This window comes from Rhagoletis zephyria, unplaced genomic scaffold (assembly GCF_001687245.7).
Source record: "Rhagoletis zephyria isolate East Lansing unplaced genomic scaffold, Rhagoletis_zephyria_1.1 Rzeph_scaffold_00427, whole genome shotgun sequence".
NCBI classification, from domain to species: Eukaryota; Metazoa; Arthropoda; class Insecta; order Diptera; family Tephritidae; genus Rhagoletis; species Rhagoletis zephyria.
In genome coordinates, this window is record NW_016157511.1 from 190338 (window position 1) to 212757 (window position 22420).

The 22420-nt window shown below is 38.0% G+C and overlaps 1 protein-coding gene and 2 pseudogenes across 4 annotated transcripts in view; 1 reads left to right on the plus strand and 2 right to left on the minus strand.

The window, feature by feature from the left end:
* Nucleotides 1-10778, minus strand: part of LOC108359642 (uncharacterized) — a 160713-nt gene extending 149935 nt beyond the window's left edge. For all 4 annotated transcript variants that reach the window (XR_001846966.1, XR_001846967.1, XM_017611578.1 and 1 more), the window contains exon 1: nt 10577-10778. Coding sequence is in view for 2 of the 4 variants with exons in the window: in XM_017611578.1 (XP_017467067.1) it covers nt 10577-10714 (138 nt within the window). In the remaining 2 variants the exon portion in view is untranslated. The remainder of the gene's footprint in view (nt 1-10576) is intronic.
* A 4777-nt stretch (nt 10779-15555) lies between these two features.
* On the minus strand, nt 15556-18530 carry LOC108359638 (uncharacterized; annotated as a pseudogene).
* A 1462-nt stretch (nt 18531-19992) lies between these two features.
* Nucleotides 19993-21108, plus strand: LOC108359644 (60S ribosomal protein L7-like; annotated as a pseudogene).
* The last annotated feature ends 1312 nt before the right edge of the window (nt 21109-22420 follow it).

Sequence of the window (22420 nt, forward strand, 5' to 3'; positions counted from 1 at the left end):
TTATAATAAGTTTTAGACGAAAAATAAGAATATTATAAATTTTTGGAAAATGGGCGTAGCCACGCCCACTTATGGTTACATGTGTATATCTTGGTAACCGCTACACCAATTTCTTCCAAACTTGGCACAGTTGATGGCCTTGGTACAGCATAAAAAACCGCCGAAACTTTTTAAAATCGGACAATAACCACGCCCACATCCCATATAACGGTAATTTAGAGAAATACAAAATCTTCGATAAATCATTAAATATTGAAGCTAATTTTTTCAAAATTGATGCTTGCAACAATTCTTTACCAAGAAATACGTTTATGGTAAAATTTTGGAAAATGGGAGTGGCACCGCCCACTTATGATCACATATAAGTATACCGGTAACCGTTCTACCAATTTGTACCAAACTCGGTATGGTTATTGTACTTGCCACGTGTTAGCAAAACGTTGAAAATTATTGAAATCGGACTAATATAACGGCCGATTCTCATATAACGGTAAATTTAAGAAATGCTTGAAACTTCAATATTTCGAAATTGAAGGACGCTAATTTACTTAAAATTGTTACAACTCGGCTTACCATCTAGCGGAAGGTTTCGGAAGGGTGAAAAAACATATATTTAATACTTGCGCCGGGTATTTAATGTTCGGCTCCGCCCGAACTTAGCCTTTCTTACTTGTTTTTAAATGTTTTCTAATATTCATTCTTTTGGGATGCAAAAGCAACCATGCGTCAATTTCTTGTGGGGAAATTTGGTCCCCATAAAGGACTTTCACCACGAAACAGCTACAAAAACAAAAACCTTTTCTACTGGTATACTGTATTGTCAACTTCTTTTTAGTAACAAAATAATCTATCTTAGGTTGATAAAACTATGTGTTTTTTTAATAACTAAGTTAAATTATATATATATTTTAGTAGGGCTGCAATTTAGTTTGGCATCCCCGGAGTTCCGCAGTAAGGTAGCTATGGAACGGTAGAGGGAGTTGTCCTGATTGCAAATATATATACTTTTAGCCGCAGCAGGCTTATAGTTTTTAAGTTATTTGTTGTTAAAGTTTGTAAATTGAACTAAGCTCTCGGCGGTATTTCTCACAATAAACACTATTTATTTATTTATTTATTTATTTGTTTGTTACAGTCTTACGACCTAATAATACAACTATGATATGTATATGATATATTTTAATGTTCTTATTGCGAATTATGTATACAATAACTATATATATTATATTACGTATGTCTATATTAGGCCGCATGTATAAAAATATGCAATTGCCCCTTCCAAAAAGTTCCGACCTTCCACTTCAATTTATTTGAATAATCGAGTACAAGGTCGGAAATTCCCAGAAAACGCAATTGCAGTTCCCAATCATACGGCAGAGCAGGAAATTAGGCAAGTGGTCTGAAGAAACAAGTTCCAGGCCATATTGTTAGGGCAGTTGGAAAGGACTAGTTTCCAATCTGCACCTTCCCTTCTCATATTATTGCCACAATTGTTATTGTTATTGTTCTCATATTATTGCTTCAGTTGTTAGGGCAGTTGAAAAGCACTAGTTTCCAATCTGCACCTCTCTTCTCGTATTGCTGCTTCAGTTGTTAGGGCAGTTGGAAAGCACTAGTTTCCAATCTGCACCTTTACTTCTCATATTGTAGCTTCAGTTGTTTGGGCAGTTGGAAAGGACTAGTTTCCAATGTGCACCCTCACTTCTCATATTGTTGGTTCGGTTCGATGAGGATTTCCGATGTTATACACGCTGTCTGAATGAACTAGATCCAGAGCAGCACTGTTTGATAGGGTAGGAGGACGGTGCTTCGGGGATTGGTGGTTCGACTCTGTTAAGATTTGCAGATTCAGCAAGCTGTCTGCGTGGATTGGATCCAGAGCAACCCGGCCGGATGGAAAGCATTTGTTTCCATGCCGAGCTTCTATCTGATATGTAGTGTTCGACAGTGATCAAGTAATGATCTCTGGAAGCTGGCAATGCTTTCACAATTTCTTGTTTGTGGCGGTAGTTCGTTAAAACACTTTAATCCTTTGTAGAATATGTTCATTTTATCCACTTCTGTCCTATATAACTCAACTATAAATTCAACGCTGAACGGGAAAACGGGTACGGTAAGAACTATTCTCTTTTATTGTTATTTTCGTAGATGTGGCAGCACTCTTCTAATGTCAGTGTGAAACCATGGTTGAATCAACAGTTTTGTATTCACAATGTGCGTATACATATATAAGTGCGTGTTAATTATCAAAACTTACTTAATTTACTAAAAATACATCATAAATGCAAAAAATATGTTTATATTTCATTGTGCAGGGTTTTAATGCAACTATTTTTCCGAAGTGTGTACATACTGAAATACTGTAAAATAAAACTGTTCGCGGATGATACGCTTCTAACCATCAGTGACAGAAATTTACCAAATGCCATATCTGAGATGCAGGAAGATCTTGACTCTATATATAAATGGTTATGTTTAAACAAACTTGAAGTGAATGTGAAAAAGACACAGTTCATGGTCTTATCTAGGGTGGCTAATGCGAACTCATTCAACTATAGCTTAAAAATCAGAGATGAAATCTCGTGGAGGTAAAAATCATTAAATACCTAGGTATATACATTGATAATAAGTTAAAATTCGATGAGCATGTTGACTATGCAGTAAATAAATTGCTAAAAAAATGGTCTCATGAAAAGATCATGTAAGTACCTAGGAAGAAGATATAAAACACTAGTGTACGGTCCATAATAGAACCACACTTCATATATTGTCCAACGATTTTTTTCATGGCAAGCGATACACAAATCGACAAGCTACAAAAAAGGCAAAACAGAGCAATGCGATTTATACTGAATAAGCGTCACGATGCACCCACACGAGAGATGCTCGCCGATATGAACTGGCTGAGTGTTAAGCAGCAAATTTTTTATGACGCCATGAAATTCGTATTCAATATAAAGAATGGTCGGTTGCCGGACTACCTGAGCGACAATCTCAGATATATAAATGAAACTCATTCATACATACTCAGGGAAAATAATAGCTTTAGATTGCCGTTATATAGGACAGAAGTGGATAAAATGAACATATTCTACAAAGGATTAAAGTGTTTTAACGAACTACCGCCACAAACAAGAAATTGTGAAAGCATTGCCAGCTTCCAGAGATCATTACTTGATCACTGTCGAACACTACATATCAGATAGAAGCTCGGCATGGAAACAAATGCTTTCCATCCGGCCGGGTTGCTCTGGATCCAATCCACGCAGACAGCTTGCTGAATCTGCAAATCTTGACAGAGTCGAAACACCAATCCCCGAAGCACCGTCCTCCTACCCTATCAAACAGTGCTGCTCTGGATCTAGTTCATTCAGACATCGTGTATAACATCGGAAATCCTCATCGAACCGAACCAACAATATGAGAAGTGAGGGTGCACATTGGAAACTAGTCCTTTCCAACTGCCTAAATAACTGAAGCTACAATATGAGAAGTAAAGGTGCAGATTGGAAACTAGTGCTTTCCAACTGCCCTAACAACTGAAGCAGCAATACGAGAAGAGAGGTGCAGATTGGAAACTAGTGCTTTTCAACTGCCCTAACAACTGAAGAAACAATGTGAGAAGTTAAGGTGCAGATTGGAAACTAGTCCTTTCCAACTGCCCTAATAACTGAAGCAATAATATGAGAACAATAACAATAACAATTGTGGCAATGATATGAGAAGGGAAGGTGCAGATTGGAAACTAGTCCTTTCCAACTGCCCTAACAATATGGCCTGGAACTTGTTTCTTCAGACCACTTGCCTAATTTCCTGCTCTGCCGTATGATTGGGAACTGCAATTGTGTTTTCTGGGAATTTCCGACCTTGTACTCGATTATTCAAATAAATTGAAGTGGAAGGTCGGAACTTTTTGGAAGGGGCAATTGCATATTTTTATACATGCGGCCTAATATAGACATACGTAATATAATATATATAGTTATTGTATACATAATTCGCAATAAGAACATTAAAATTCATATACATATGTACGAATATCATAGTTGTATTATTAGGTCGTAAGACTGTAACAAATAAATAAATAAATAAATAAATAGTGTTTATTGTGAGAAATACCGCCGAGAGCTTAGTTCAATTTACAAACTTTAACAACAAATAACTTAAAAACTATAAGCCTGCTGCGGCTAGAAGTATATATATTTGCAATCAGGACAACTCCCTCTACCGTTCCATAGCTACCTTACTGCGGAACTCCGGGGATGCCAAACTAAATTGCAGCCCTATTAAAATATATAATTTAAATTAGTTATTAAACAAACACATAGTTTTATCCATGATAAAAACATTAGAAGGTAAAACCATTCTCTCAATTCGTCGGCCATGATATTTTTCTGACGTTTGCAAACATTTTAAAATCATATAAAATTGAAAATAAAAAAATGAAATTGTTCACAATTGTTGTTGTTTGAGATTAAAAATGAGAATTTGTGTGTGAGCTTGAGTACGAATTTTAAAATTATAATGTAGGCGCAAACGTCAGACTGCCTCTCAATGATTTTACCTTGTAATGTTTTTATCATGGTTTTATCAACCTAATATAGATTATTTTGTTACTAAAAAGAAGTTGACAACACAGTATACCAGTAGAAAAGGTTTTTGTTTTTGTAGCTGTTTCGTGGTGAAAGTCCTTTATGGGGACCAAATTTCCCCACAAGAAATTGAGCGCATGGTTGCTTTTGCGTCCCAAAAGAATGATTAGAAAACATTTAAAAAAATGTCTAAGGTAATTCAATTATATGCAACTAAAAATAATCACAATAATTTCCACTTATGATTTAATGTGATAATCATGTGTAGAAACTCTTTTCAACTATTATTTTTCACAAAATAATTTTGCGGATCAGTTTGCTTTGAGCGCTTGTGTTGTTTACCAAGAAAATGCAGCCCTGTTGGTTTTTATTTCTGTATCGCATCGCGGTGAGTTTCTATTTCTTGGTAATTCGGTTTGTGAAATGGTAAACAAATTATTGAAATTTATTTATTTGATGTGTATAAGATTTCATTAATGCAATTTTTTTGTATTTTCAGACTATTAGTTACAAGCACAGCATCATCAACGGTGATTGCAAGAACTACTGCAATCCCTAAATCGGCCGGGAATAAGGTTAGTCATTTTAAATTTTATATCTTTGTTCGTCGACATTATAAGACATGTCATCATTGCAGGCTATTGTTGCAGAACAAAACGCCGCAACCACTGCTGTGGTAAATATGTTCCAGCAGAACTGCCCACCGCCGTCGGTGTAATGATTTCGATAGCTGAACAAACGCCATCTCCTGGGCATTCCCACAGCTTGCCGACACTAGCTACTATATCACGTGTGAATGCAACTGCGGCTTAATTTGGTTATTAACAGTGCAATAGTCCCATGTCATTGGCAAAAACACTAAGGCTGCTGGCACATATAGGTTGTAAAGTTTTTGGTATCGATGAACATACTCGAAGAAGACGATGGCCGAAAACATATGATGAAACATCTTCTGGCATGCCTTTGACAATCGTTAAGTCAGACGGAGGCTTCACATACGATATTTCACACATGGCTGGAATTCGTTAGCGGACAGAGCACACATTTACAAAATATTTATCGTTCAGCAGAGCGTGCATGCATATTCGATTCCGATTTAAAGGGGTCGATTACGGAGGACAACCGAACTTCAGTTGGTTGGCCAGTGGCTGAAATGGTATTACCGATGGAAACTAGTAACTGAAAGCTGGCAACTAAGTTGCTATATTGGCAAGCGCGTTTTTGTGGCTGCCGGGAATTTTTGATTGAGATACTTTATTTCTATTTTCAACTTTTTTTTAAATTGTACCACCTTGAACTTTATGAAACTTAATTATTGCTATTCATAATAAAAAACATTTTCATTTCAGTGGCGCTGTCCATCGGCAACCTAACTGAGGTTNTTGTATCACCTTGAACTTTATGAAACTTAATTATTGCTATTCATAATAAAAAACATTTTCATTTCAGTGGCGCTGTCCATCGGCAACCTAACTGAGGTTCCGTTCCCATCCATAATTGATCCATAAGTCATAATCGCACGAACTAATCAAGGCTATCATAGAATCCATCGCAGTCCGATTTTTCGTGAAATCTACGAAAATGCTATTAAGTTCGAATAGCTACGAACGCAGCGCTTGCTTTGAATACACACGTTCATAGCAGTTCAGATTCAGTGATCGCTTTTTCGTAGATTTTAAGAAAAATTGGACTACGATGGATTCCGCCACCAATATGTTTTCTCCTTTGACAAGATGTTGGAGAATCGCGGCAGCACAGCCGTATACCTACTCTATGCTCTTACGCGCATATGCTAAATTTCTCGCACCTAGCTAAAGTGCTTGACAAATGCAGAAGGCATATCTTCAACATTATAACTTAAAGTGAAAAAGTTTAAGGCATGCAATAAAAGAATCAACAGAACCAAAAAATGTTCTCAAAACTATTAAACAAAAAATTGCACGAATAAAATTCATAATTTAAAATAAAATATCGCAATTGTTTTTTATATGTACATACATATTTACAAAATGAATCTTAAAGCACCCACAGTAAGTCCTAAACATATAAATGACTAATAAGAAAAATAATAAATAACAGTAATATGAAAAAGTATGTCGAGAAATCTCTAAATAGTAGCGAAACTGTATCTCAATAATAACAAATAATTTTAAGCAAAAAATACAACCGACTTCAATGCGCATCCAGGTCGTTCTGGCTACGTAGATCCGACTGTCCTCCCTTTTTTTTAATTCGTTAAAAAAAAATTAATACGTATTCTACAGAAAAAAATCAAGATACATATTTAAGGATTTTAAGTAAAAACTTGTTCGTGATATCTTGACCAAGGTGTATTCATGGTACAAAAATCTGAAGGTAAAACCGTTGAAAGGCAGCCTTAACATTTTTAAAGTTTGCTAACATTACAAAAATGTTTTCAATTTTCCAAATCTCATAAATACATTCTCATTATGTCTCAAATAAATGAAAATTTCAGTATTTTCATCTATTTGTTTTTCGTTTTACCTTTATTTGGCATTTGAGTTGCTCTAAAAATTTCAATTTTATAAAATAGACAAACTTCAAAAAGTAAATGATGGCCGACGAATTGTGCAAGCGGTTTTACCTTTAAATATTTGTATCATGGGTGTATTAAACAAGGGGCCGTATGCATAAAACCTAAGCAAATGCTTTTTCTTAAAATTTCAGACCTTTCACTCAATTTTTTCAAAAAAATTTAAGTGAAAGGTATGAAAATCTGAGAAAAAGTAATTGCTTAGTTTTTATGCATACGGCCCAAGGTGTTATAGACAACTCAGTGCGGCTCTCTTTTAAGCTACTATTATGTAAAAAAATATAAACAAACGATTCAAAATTCATACAAATTTTTTTCAATTTGACTTTATAGGATGGTTCTTCTGAGAGCAATGTCAAATTCAATCACACTTTGTTAAATACATTTTGATCTCTACCAAATAATGTACTTCCTCTGTAAATATTTTATGAAGTGTTCCAAAATTCGCTCCGAGCGCGCTCACTGTTGATCATTTGATTTAAATAGTTTGTCAAACAATTAATACTATAGTTTGATCGGAGTTAATATATTCTTCAGTAAATAATTATATTATATTAAAACATAAGCTTATGAGAAATTATTTAGTCGTAACATGCATATTTTATATAGTGTTCCAAAATTCGCTACGAGTGCGTTCACTATTGATCTTTTGATTCAAATATTGTTTGTCAAGCATTCAGTAGTGAAGTTTGATCGGAGTTTATATATTATTCAGTAATTAATCATATTAAATTGAAATATAAACGTATAATACGGTAGAAAGTTAGAAATTATTTAGTGTTAATATGCATAATTCGCTCCGTGTTCCAAAATTCGCCCCGAGTGCGTTCACTATTGATCATTTGATTTAAATAATTGTCTCTCAAGCATTCAGTGTTATAGTTTGATCGAAAATTATATATTCTTAAGTAATTGATCACATTTTATTAAAATATAAACGTTTAATAGTGTAGAAATTGTGAAATTATTTAGCTTTAGCATGTATAGTCGGCCAGAGACAATTGCAGAAAACTGCAACCACTCGTGAAAACTTGCAATAAAAGCAATGTAGATGAAAGTACTAAATATTATTATTAAAATTAATCCATATAAAAAAACATTTTACATCATGTATTTGAAGTAAATCGGAATATATTTTTACATATACGATAGTTTCCATTTAACTCATAAAGTACATATTTCACTACAAATATTTTTAAGATCATTTCGAATTGCAAAAATAGCGCTAGTTAGTTGTATTGAAGTATAAAACATTAGGGGTATTCTCGAAGTCTTGCACGATGCACGGATTGCACGAAATGCAAAAATACTATTCCAAATTTCGAAGAGTACGAGAACACCCCATTGCAAAGAGGTAGCATGCATGGGGAGCAAGCAGCGAAATTATGTATCAAATACAATAACAAGAGACAGCAAAAAAAAATTAAGTGAGCGAGATGAGAGGAATGAGAGAAATATGTAGCAATTCCAACAACAAAACAACTAGCACAGGGTCGCTATTATCTTGCTATGCTATTTTGCAAAATATATACATGGGTTTCGACGTTGCATATTTTGCAGCGATAGGAAATGTTGTTTCCCATGAATTTTCTTGTTGTGTGTTTGCAATTTATGCAATCCGTGCAATCCGTGCTACGTGCAATGGCTTTGCAAGATTTGGAGAATACCCCTATTTTATAGCGTTCATGTTTACTTATAAAGCGCATAACAATATTTCTCTCGCCACATATCCGATATTAAAATTTTTCACCACATTATTTTGCTGAACAGCACCCTGAAAGCGGCAAAACAGTTGCTGGCAACCCTCAAGTCCTTTATGGGGACCAAATTAACAGCCACAACAACAAAAACCTTTTCTACTGGTATACTGTTTTTTCCTTCAAAATCAATGCTTCGATAAATAACTGTAAACCATAAAAGTAGCGCTGCCATGGTATAGCGAAATTTGCTTTTATATTTTGGTTAGAATATTTTATTTAGGCGAAAGTAAAAAAAAGTGTGTAGTGTAAACTGAGTGTAATAGCGCAAACGAAATGTGAAATAAAGTGGCAATACCAGCGATTTGAGGTTATAATAATTTTGGCAGGCGCAAAGTTTGTTTACTCTGTTTTATTAACGAAATATATCAAATGAAGGTGAATAAATGATTTTGTTCGCATAAAACAATAACCGGAGACGTTTTAAGGGACAAATGCAGTTGGTCTACAAATCTCAAAAAAAAAAAAAAAAATAAAAATTGGAATCGATATAGATGATTGAGCTCAGTATAACAGTATACTTCTTTTTTTGGGCAGACAACAACAACAAAAATTATCAAAGGTTAAAGTTCAAAATAAGCAATTTTTGAGATCAATATTTCTTAAAAACGAATGGATGGATCTTGAAAATTTTGATCTCATTTAATAGGAAATTTGATTCCCTTTGATTTGGATACGTACTCTATATATATGTTGGATAGTTCTTACACTCTATACTCTATATACATATATGTTGGATAGTTCTTACAAAAATTGAATTAATGTTAAATAATTATTAAAAAAAAACGCCTTTTGCAGAGAACACCTTTATGCGTAGGCGGCCTTCGGCCGCACTTAGGGATTATAACACTCACAACGTAGAATTATCTTTCTGTGTTGCGAAGAAAAGGCACTGAACACCTTTGGCAGAGAACACACCTTTCTGCGTAGTCGGCCTTCGGCCGCACTTAGGGATTATAACACTCACAACGTAGAATTATCTTTCTGTGTTGCGAAGAAAAGGCACTGAACACCTTTGGCAGAGAACACACCTTTCTGCGTAGTCGGCCTTCGGCCGCACTTAGGGATTATAACACTCACAACGTAGAATTATCTTTCTGTGTTGCGAAGACAAGGCACTGAACACCTTTCTGCATAGGCGGCCTGCGGCCGCACTTAGGGATTATAACCCTCACAACGTAGAATTATCTTTCTGTGTTGCGAAGACAAGGCACTGAACACCTTTCTGCATAGGCGGCCTGCGGCCGCACTTAGGGTTTGTAAGCTTTTTTATAATTATTTTACATTAATTCAATTTTTGTAAGAACTATACAGCATGTATATAAAGTACGTATACCAAATTAAAGGGAATCAAATTTCCTTTTAATGAGATTGATTTCAAAAAATGCTTATTTTGAACTTTAACCTTTGATAATTATTGTTGTTGTTTTCCCAAAAAAAGAAGTATACTGTTATACTCAGCTCAATCATCTCTATCAATTCCAATATATTTATTCTTAATTTGAGATTTGGAGCCCAACTGCATTTATGCCGTAAAAATGGTACATTTAAATAATGTAGGTAGACCCAAGGCAGAACTACCAATGAAGTGGTAAGTCCGTGCACCGGTATAAACACACTTTGTGAAAGCGATATATGCAAAAGATTTGCTGTTTGTTAAAGTACCGGTTTACCTTTTCGATTTCCTGTACCAAAAACACCATTTTTTCAGCTCCTGATAAAATGCCATGCATTATTACTAGTGGCCTGAAAGCACAACCACTGCAAATTAAATCTAAAAGCAAATACAGTACCAATTTCACTGAATACATTGCAGTTACTTGTAGGAATTAGAGGTGAAGTAGGGATGTCGAAAAAACGTCGATGCATCGAAAATATCGGTGGTTTTTTCGATACATCTAACAATTTCACTCGATGTAGGCATGGTCGATGGAAAAGTGTCGGAAAAATTTTAGAATGGTAATCCCCGATTACGGAATCAAAACTATGTTCACATTACCAACATAAAATACTTAGTTTCGTTTAAAATACCTCGCAAAATTAAGTGCGTTCATACACGCGATTCTTTATTTGTCTTGACAGCTTTGTAGCAACCCTGTGTTATTGTTTATTTAACCAAAAGATATCGCGAATGTGAGTAATTGCGTATATTTTTATATTCTAAGTGGTTTGTGGTAATTTTTTAGATTTTAGATGAGTGATCAAAAGAGAAAGCTTCTGGAAATATTTTACAAACTACCACGCGCGATTATTAAAAACAAATACGTCCAAACACAATGACATATCAGTTCACGGTGCAGCGAACAAAGGTGGCGCCGTCAGTGGTACCGCTACTTTGGTTTTGCCGATTTTGACAGTTGTGGTAACTTGTAAATAAACCGTTGTTTACAAATCAGCGAAGAAGAAATTTGAATTATAAGTGAAAAATCAGTTTAACTTGTGTTAATTGCAATTTTTGAGCGATTTTTGAGTTGGAGACTGCGTAAAAACTAACACAATGAAGTGCCGTGTGTTAAATTGCGACAGCCGTCNCAGCCTCAATTGCGAAGCAATGGAGTGCACTAAAATGTTCACTGTTCTCTAATAGATTAGGTGAAAAATGCAATATTTTCGTATTTAGCAAAATTAACACACGTTTTTCACTGTAAAGTGAACTGTTTTGGCAGTTTCAACTCGTTCTCCTTTTCGCTCTATTCTTTGTTTACTTGTGGTACACAAATGTCAACGCCCAGGACGGCGCAATCTTATATTCTATCATTCTTGATATCAGTTATGGGACCATACTTTTTCGATTATTATCGATAAAATTAGATCCGACACTGATTTGTTCGTGATTTGGTTGTTGGTTTAAGATAAACTACGTACTTTCAACTTAATTTACTGAGAGACTTTACAAGGCGAAATTACTTGTTTGTACTTAATTTATGCGTTCATTCCTTATCTTTTTGGACTAAAATCTGAAAAGTGTCAAAATGCCAGAGCGTAAGCAAAATGCGCTCACTAAAAGAGAATAACAGGAAAAGTAAAGGAACGCAAAAAACCAAATTTTTAGTCCAAAGAATGGCAACAACAAAACTAACGTCAAATATGAATGGAAATGTATGTACAAAACACATTCACACAAGCACAAGCACAATAAACACTTACTATATCAATTATTTTTTGCCTCCTTCCTATTTCAATTCACTTTTTTTACTTTTTAGATTATTCTCACTTTTTGCATATTGTTGTTGTTGTTGTTGTTGTAGCGGCTACAACAACCCCGCCCAGATCGGTTGGTATCTCAGTCGTTGTCGTCAAGTTCCACTAACGGCAACCCTAGGAAGCGTGCAGCTTCTGTGGGATCTGTCCACAGGGACAGGGCCGTTAGGGTTGTCGGGTTTTCCGGGCATGCGAAGAGATGGTTCGAGTCATGTGGGGTCTCTCCGCATGCCGGACATTCGTTCGGCACATCCTCATTCAGCCTACTCAAGTAGGAGTTTAACCTGCTGCAGTAGCCGGAGCGAAGTTGAGCGAGTGTAGTGCGTGTCTCCCGAGGTAGATGAAGCTCTGTCTCGTCAATGTCCGGGGGTGGTATGCCTAGGACGGCATTCACAGGTCTAGAGTCTACATAACTCGAGACTGAGTCCCTGTGAATGCCGTTCAGGGCCTGTCTGTACGCTGTCGGGTCCAGAGGTTGCTTAATGAACCTCTGGACTTCGTCCGTCAGTTCATATAGATGCCTCCTGACGTGCCTAGGCGAGGGCTCCTCTGCAAGCAGCTGTCTGTTTGGGTGGCCACTTCTGTGGCTCCCGATCAGGAACTGCTTGCAGAGCATTATGTTGTGCTCCTTAACTGGGAGCATTTGCGCCTCGCCGTGCAAATGGTGTTCTGGCGACATCAGGAGGCATCCCGTCGCTGTCCTAAGTGCCGTATTTTGTGCCGTCTGTAGCATCGTCCACTGCGTCCTACTAGTCCCTGGCGACCACACTGGCGCTGCGTAGTTCAAAACCAGCCGGCCTATTGCCTTGTATGTTGCCAGCAACGTTTCTTTGTCTTTGCCCCAAGTACTGCCGGCTAGCGACTTGAGAACCTTGTTGTGGCTCTGTACTTTATTGACAATAGCGGTTGAGTGCGCAGAGAAGGAGAGCAGGCTATCGAATGTTACTCCGAGTATTTTGGGGTTATTCACCGTCGGAATTGGTGTGTCATCGACGTGAATCCCCAGCGGTAGCCTGACCTCCTTCGTCCAGGTTGTGAACAGGGTCGCGGAGGATTTCGTAGGGGAGAGGGCTAGACACTTTGCGGTGAAGAAGCGAGAAAGTTCGGAGAGATAGCCGTTTACTTTCAAACACAGGTCATCAATTCCATTCCCAGTCGCCATGATCGAGCAGTCGTCGGCATAGGAGCCAATCGAGACTCCCTCTGGTGGTTGAGGGAGCTTTGAAATATAAAAGTTAAACAGTAGCGGGGAAAGGACACCACCCTGAGGAACCCCCTGTTTTATTTTTCGCTGCTTACTCGTTTTGTCTCTAAATGTTACCGACGAATGTCGACCACTCAGATAATTTGCCGACCACCGTTTGAGCCTCTGTGGGAGAGAGGAGGCCTCTATATCTTCTAGCAGCGTGGAATGGCAGACGGTGTCAAACGCCTTTGACAAGTCCAACGCTACTAGAATCGTTCTCTCACAGGGACGGTTGCGGTTAAGGCCACGAGTTATCTGAGTGTTTATGGCGTTAAGTGCTGTTGTTGTACTGTGCACTTTACGGAAACCATGCTGATGCTTCGCTGGGGTCAGGTGGTTTGTGAAGTACGGGAGTAGCAAGGCCTCGAGTGTCTTCGCTACCGGGGAAAGGAGTGTAATCGGACGATACGAATCTCCTTTGTTGGCGGGTTTCCCCGGTTTGAGCAGTGGGACCACTCTCCCCACCTTCCAGATGTCTGGGATGATGAGAGTGGCCATTGACAGGTTGAGGACCTCCGTTAGGAACGCTACCCCCGCAGGACCCAAATTTTTCAGCATCAGCATGCATATTCCGTCGGGACCCAAGCTTTGGAGGCTTTCGCCTTCCCGATGGCCACCTGAACTTCACCGCAAGTGAAAGCAAGGGGGGCACAATTTGTTGGCAGTTTGTGCAGCCTTCTGGTCACTCGACGCTTGGCTTTGTCTACCGGAGGATGCAGTATGAACTGCCGGCTAAAATAGCTCGCGCATCGCTCCGGGTCCGACGAAGCATGGTCGTCGAAGGAAATTTCGACTCTGTCGTCGTGCTTCGTCGGATTAGACAATGACCTCACGGTTGACCAAAGCTTGCTCACACCAGAGGTGAAATTACAAGTCTTCAGGTGCTCCTCCCACTTCTTCCGCTTATGTACGTTTACAAGTTGCCGAATCTCCGCGTTGAGATCCCTGATGCGGGGATCTCCGGGATCGGCCTGACGAAGGCTATCCCGCTCATCAGCTAGAACAGCCGCTTCGGCAGGGAAGTTTGGACGTGGGTCCGATATGCATCCTGCCGGTATGAAGCGAGCTGCAGCAGCAGTGATAGCCCTGCGGAACTTACGTTCACCGAGGTGGACGTCGGTTGGTGTGGGGAGCGCTGCGAAGGTGTTTTCAGTAAACTCCGCGTAACCTTTCCAATCAGCTTTGGAAAAGTTGATATAGGTCCGGTGTTTGGCGGAGGCAAAGTCGGTTGGTTTATCAATCGAGATGACTATGGGTAGATGGTCTGATGCTAGAGTCAGCATAGGTCGCCACGTTATGCTGTTTATCAGACCAGCGCTGACTATTGTGATGTCTGGCGAGCTACTGCAGTTACCCATAATCCTGGTGGGTGCGTCGTCGTTCATTGTGCAGAATGTCGAATCGTCTATCTGCTCTAACCCCGTTTAGGTCGGCGAAGTATCTCAGAAGTTGTCCGTCCATAGGGCAACATTCACTACTTTTTGCATATTCTTTAATTTCCGTTAAATTAAATTTAGTTGAGTTTGACACTTTTCAGGATTTTGCCAGAAAAAATTCTTCTGATTAAATCTGACTACTTCGGACTGATGAGAGTCACTCTCACTGGGTGTTGCTCTCTCATTTTAGCTGTCATTTCCGAGTTAAGGAACGCTTTTTGGACTAAATCTGACTACTTCGGACTTCTTCTGACTATTTCTGGGAGATAAGGAACGCTTCTAAGGAAAATAGGTGGTTACAGGGGGTTCTAAAGGGGTATATATAAAGTTTTAAAGCGCGGAACCTTATGGTTTTTAATTAATTTGTTATTAATGTTTGTAATTTTCACCAACTTTTATGGGAATATTTCACAATATATAATGCACTTTCCACTAAATTTACACGTTATTTACACTCAATATATGCGCAGTAAGAGGGTGCACGTTCAAACAAATAAATACTTTAAGGGCCGTTTGCACCATGTCTAGTTAATTCTAACTCCCAGTTAAACATCTTTATCGACGTTATCGACACCAATCATATAACATGTGATCGATAAAGCAGTTAACGTGCTTAACTGAAGGATGTACCTCCAGTTAGCGTTAACTAGACATGGTGCAAACGGCCCTAAGTATATTACAACTTTTTTATCAAAAATTGATTGTTGTTGTTTAATTTTATGAGTGTACATGCAGAATATGTGCAAATGCCAGCAGGACTGTGTTGCCATATCTACAAAAACCAAGAGTGGAAAGCAAGACCAAAAGAAAATACGATTAAAAGGAAAATACGATAAGGTTCTTTTGTTCAGATAAAAATAAATAGTAGGGGGATTGGGGTCATATTCCCCCATAAAATACTGAAACACATTTTTAAGGCTTATATGTATATTTTATTGCGTCAATAAGTTTGAGGGAAGGGTCCTCATGCTTACGAGCAATTGTTTTGCGCCACAGATAATCTATAATTTTATCCGCAAAATTATGAGGATTATTATAGTTGTCTCTGTTAAAAAAAACCTTTAAATTACACGCCATTGTGATTCGATCCTTTGCGTATGCGTGCCGTCGTCTGCCACAAAGGGGTTATCCGGATCGCTGTGGTTTACTTTTCTGTGCTCATACCCGTGGTCCGCTAGGCAATCGTACGCCTTCCAAAAATCGGTACAAATAATTGTACCCTCGGCCACATGTTTTTGAATGAGGGGTATGAGCACCTCAGCAGACCGGACATTTTCTGGGCAGACTTCCAACCTCAGATCGTCGCTGCCGTCCTCAACCATCCCTAAGGCCCAATGGCCTTCCACTCTCCTGCCTAAATCAAAATATAAATTAAAGAATATGTGTTTTTAAATAAATTTTTGGTACCTTTGTGGTATTTTCGCTTCCCGAACTTGCTCTCGTCGATCTGAACAATTTTACCGGGGCCCCAATTTTGCCTAACACCTCCTGCTGATCGACTTGATACAAAACAACTGCCTCACGACAGTAGTACCAATCGCAGATGGTGGCGCTAGATAAAACGGTTCCCTCGGTAATACTTTCTTTTCGGACTTCAGCCTGGTTCCAGTGCGAAGCGTAAGCGTACATTAGGTAAACAATTTCTGGTATTGGAAGCTGGGCATTTTCAAACCACGTACCAGTGGCCCTAGAAACGCCCGATCTTGAACGGCAGCTCCCTTTGCGGCATCGAAAGCTGCCGACCGTGTTGTTACCCCATGGTGAAACCGTCATTGGGATTTTATGCGTACGGCATAATCTTCTGGTCAAAATTAGACCCTGTGCTCCTGCGAAAGCGGTAAATTTTTTCACGCGTATCAAAAGTCTTTGATACCTTTAGAAGGCTCCACATTCCGCGTACTTCAGCGACGCACAGTACAGTCGCATTTCGTGGATGAACACCACTGCTAGTGGAGGGCGTATCGATATCTTTAAATAATACGATAAATATTTACTAGATGTATAAATATAAGCACTTAAAAATTTAAAAACATACCTGCTTGATCGTCAGTAATTTTAGTTTAAAATAAATAATAATATACAAAACCCAGAGCTCACAAACAACGGCGAATTAACGTTTGGAAAAGAATATAATACCAAAGCAGAAAAAGAAACGTTACTTTGAATAAAACTAACGGTACAATCCACAGTGGTACCCATTAAAAGGGGTACCAAAACTCTGTGGAACAAAAACATAACATAAATAATAAATTTTCCTTGCGTCCACAGTATTTTAGCGTAGAATTCCTTTCTGCGTAGGCGGCGTTCGGCCGCGCTTAGGGATTATAACCCTCACAACGTAGAATTCTCCTTTCTGTGTTGCCAAAGAAAGGGGGCCGAACGCCTTTTGCATAGAACACCTTTCTGCGTAGACGGCCTTCGGCCGTGCTTAGGGATTATAACCCTTACTACGTAGAATTCTCCTTTCTGTGTTGCCAAAGAAAGGGGGCCGAACGCCTTTTGCATAGAACACCTTTCTGCGTAGACGGCCTTCGGCCGTGCTTAGGGATTATAACCCTTACTACGTAGAATTCTCCTTTCTGTGTGACATAGCTGGGGCTACCGCTCCAGTGATATAACCTTGGGAAAGGATGAGGTAACTAGAATTCCCTTTCTGTGTGGTAAACCTGGGGCTGCCGCCCAAGTGATGTCTATTTTGGTTACGGTTACGGGCATAAAGGAAAGCCAACCGCACCTTTCTTGCTTTCCACTCTTTATTTTTAGATATGGCAACACAGTCCTGCTGCCATTTGCACATATTCTGCATATACTCTCATAAAATTAAACAACAATAAATTTTTGATAAAAAAACCTGTAATATACTAAAAGTATTTATTTGTTTGAACGTGCACACTCTAACTGCGCATATATTGAGTGTAAATAACCTGTAAATTTAGTGGAAAATGCATTATATATTGTAAAATAGTGCCATACAAGTTGGTTAAAATTACAAATCTTAATAACAAATTGCTTAAAAAGTATAAGGTTGCGCGCTTTGAAACTTCATACAAAGAAATATTAGACCCCCTCTACCTCCCATATTTTCCTTAATGCTGTACTCCGGGGTTACCAATCTAAAGCCCATCCAAGTATCGATGTATTTTTAAAAAGACACGTCCCTATTTAAATACCGTCCATTTAATTTTGTAAAGCATTTTGTATCTACTCAGTATATCCAGTTAAAAAAACTGTGGTGAAGTCCTTTATAGGCCCGTCAGAATGGGTACTTGTACGTCAATAACAGAAAAGTATGCGAAGGAAGTGGCGTACGTAACCTAGAGATACGCCACAATGAGGGTGTTGCGTCTGCAAACAAAAATCAGCTGTTCCTTATGGAGGTTTACACAAGTCAATTTTGCAGTAACAATATCAAAAAATAACACTTTTTTACTAATATATTCACACCTCTCTTCATGTCTTCGTCACTATCTTTGACTTTTCGAAGACATTTTATTGTCTGGACGTCTACTCTACTGAAACAATGTGACAATTAATACATATTCTCAATTGTCTTGCCTTGTGTAAACGCAGGGTTATACAACTGTCAGCAGTGACGGACTTTCGTGCGTCAAAAGTTGGGTGTTGGCCAACTCTAGTTGGGTCCGTCGACGCAAGGGTTACCAATCTGACGCTCTCTATGCAAACACACACAGTCTACTCAAATGTCAGTTTCATCCTTGAGCGGAACGTGCGCAAAGTACCCATTCTGACGGGGCCATTATGGGAATAAAGTTTCCAGAGGTGAAATTTTAGGTACACGAAATTTCTTACACGCATGGTTGCTTTTCAGCACCTATGAAAGAAACTTAAGAAACATCAAAAAAAAATATGCATATAGTGCATTACTTTTTGAAAGAAATACCATATAATGTATGTACTCTGATTAATAATATTAAAAAGTGTATTATAACCACCGTTTAATGTTATATTTGATACCAATTAATTTTGCTACTCGGATCGCTCTGCGCATTGCCACTGAATATTAGGTTAAAATTACATCCCTGGTCCTTGTGCTTTCTGTTTTGCATCGTGGTGAATTCTCATTTCTCAGAAATNACAATGAGGGTGTTGCGTCTGCAAACAAAAATCAGCTGTTCCTTATGGAGGTTTACACAAGTCAATTTTGCAGTAACAATATCAAAAAATAACACTTTTTTACTAATATATTCACACCTCTCTTCATGTCTTCGTCACTATCTTTGACTTTTCGAAGACATTTTATTGTCTGGACGTCTACTCTACTGAAACAATGTGACAATTAATACATATTCTCAATTGTCTTGCCTTGTGTAAACGCAGGGTTATACAACTGTCAGCAGTGACGGACTTTCGTGCGTCAAAAGTTGGGTGTTGGCCAACTCTAGTTGGGTCCGTCGACGCAAGGGTTACCAATCTGACGCTCTCTATGCAAACACACACAGTCTACTCAAATGTCAGTTTCATCCTTGAGCGGAACGTGCGCAAAGTACCCATTCTGACGGGGCCATTATGGGAATAAAGTTTCCAGAGGTGAAATTTTAGGTACACGAAATTTCTTACACGCATGGTTGCTTTTCAGCACCTATGAAAGAAACTTAAGAAACATCAAAAAAAAATATGCATATAGTGCATTACTTTTTGAAAGAAATACCATATAATGTATGTACTCTGATTAATAATATTAAAAAGTGTATTATAACCACCGTTTAATGTTATATTTGATACCAATTAATTTTGCTACTCGGATCGCTCTGCGCATTGCCACTGAATATTAGGTTAAAATTACATCCCTGGTCCTTGTGCTTTCTGTTTTGCATCGTGGTGAATTCTCATTTCTCAGAAATTTTACAACAAAACAAAATGAAGGGAGTATTTTATTTGCTAATTTTTGCGATTTCTATTGTTTAATGTAAATTTTATGTATTTTTATGATATGTTGAGGCAAGAAAGAATGCGCAGTTTGAAAATGAAGTTATTAGTATGAAGTAGCAGCGCAGGCACATTTGGAAAATTATGCCGATAAGCAAGATGGAATTTGGGAAAGTAAGTGCCTGGTTGCAGCATATCTTATGTATTAAAAAAGTATTTAATTAAATGAAATTGTGCTTAATAGAAATGTTATAAATCGAGTGGCGTTATTTAAGATGTGATCCAAATTGGCCAAATTTGTTTCATCTTCTCAACGTGCTAAGTTACAAGTTAAGATGACTGCCACCACGGCCGGTAAGAAACCCGAAGCAAAGGGCAAACAACCTTCCAGGAAGCTGCCTGCTGTTCCCGAGGTGTAGCTGAAGTTCAGCAAGAAGCAGGTCAGCGAACGTGCTACCCTGATCAAGCGTAAACTAAAGCGATCTGCTGTGATTGCACTCCGCAAACTTGGTGCATGCTGAGAAATATCAAGCAAAATATCTCCGTGATGGACGCCGTGAGAATAAGTTGATCCGTCTGGCAAAGAAACGCGGCCCATTTTACGTGCCTGCAGAAGACAAATTGGCTTTTGTGATCTGTATCAGCGGTATCAACAAAGTTGCACCAAAAGTGCGTTAAGTTTTAAGGCCTGTATGCAGCTCTCAAGAAAAGAAAAAACGCCATATAAAATGACGTATAAGAAATGGCTAAGAAATTTTCTTGAGTCAAATTTCCTTAAGGCCGTACGCAGTTCTTAAGAAATTTGCTACGATTTCTACTACGGTTTTCTAAAGTTTTCTTGTAAAAAAAGAGCACAAGGCAACCCAGGTTTGCAACAGAAATATATGCCCGTTTCATTATTTCTTGAGGAAAGAGTGAGGCAACAGGCTGTGAAGTATCAAAAATGTCAAAATTCCTTGGACACACACACGAAATAATGGCAATTTTTGCTTGACCGTCTTCTTGAGAGCTGCATACAGGGCTATACTGTTGTTCCGTTTTCGCCACATTAATCACAGTTGGTTCATCAAATTGAACCATTAATATGCTACGCATTGCCGAACCCTATATCACATGGGGTTATCCAAATCTGAAATCAGTTCGTGAATTGATCTACAAACGTGGAATTGTCAAGCACAACCATAAACGTGTCTGAATCTCTGACTACTTTGTGATCGAACGCAAATTGCGCAAAGCACACGATATTCAGTGCGTTGATTATTTGGCGCACGAAATATTCACAGTTGGATCCCACTTCAAGAAAGCCTCTAACTTCCTCTGGCCATTCAAGCTCAACACCAACCGGCGGCTGGCGCAAGAGGGCTTATCACTACGTTAAGGTTGGTGATTTCGGTAATAAGATAAGATCAACAAACTGCCTCGCAAGATGGTTTAAAGAAATTTGTTTGGTGTACAAGGTGAAGAATTTTTTTTTAAATTATATAATAAATAAAAATAGANTGTATATATTCTCATGCACAGAAGAATAGATTCGTGCTATTTGGACCAGTTTTATCTACTAGGTAGGCACATATGTGCATACATATCTATGTAGGTATAATGTTTTTAATGTTCAATAATTTCTTATAAAATTTCAACTTATACACTTAGGTCGCTTTTTATGCGGATTTGAATTTATGCGGTTTTTCAAACACTTTTCGCTGTAGCGATTTTGCTTTTTTGAGAGCTTTTATTACTTTTTTTCAATATGCAAGGGGCAATGCTTCTGATAAATAATTTGTTGTTGTATTCTTACATACAAGTAATTACTAAGTAATTTGACTAAGTAACTATGTTACATATGTATAAATAGAAACATAATATTTATAAAAATCATTATTTTGTCTTTCATTTCATAAATGAGTAGGACATCAGCATTTTCAAATGAATATTCCTGGTTTAGCCCCATACATATATATGTATGTAGGATAATACAAACTACTATTTGATAATTAAGGCTGGTCCACATAGAACTTTCGCGTTGACTTTGTAGTTGGCGTTGGTTTGACAGAACGCACGTTAAAAGTATGCGTTCTACAATGAAGCTTGGCAGAGACTACTTTTCCCACTAAATTAACATATTAACGAGAGATAAATTAATATTTCATATCAATAATAGCATGAAAACATATCAATAATAGCATGAAACAACATTTCATTTAATTTTATTTATTTGCAACAGCTGGCGACCGACGCAGCGATCTTTCTGCTTTGTGTTGGCCTTAGCGTTGCCAAATTTTGGATATGTGGACGGCTGCTTTGAAATTCGACGTCAACGCAACGCCAAAGTTGTATGCGAACCGGTCTCTATTCTTTGTTTACGCAAATTTTCCCATGTCTACATATCCATATATTCATGCATACATATGTACATATGTCTTTGAACAACAGGCCACAAATAAATTGTTTCACCAAGGACTATATTTCATTCAGGTTTACAGCATAACTGCTACAAGAAGCAAACTATTTTGGGGGTCTTAACAAGTGCTTACTTGTTTTTTGTTTCTGCGGCACAAACGATTATAATGGCGCGTATTCATAGTCCAGCAACTAAGTCGAAACTAACAAAGTTGCAACTTAAATTTAAGTACCAACTTAAAATTTACCTCTATTCATAGTCGCATTTCAGACTTCTACTAAGTAGTTTCGACTTAGTTTACGATATAGCAAAATGAGTGTGAAAATGTATCGATTTTTCTTTACGATAT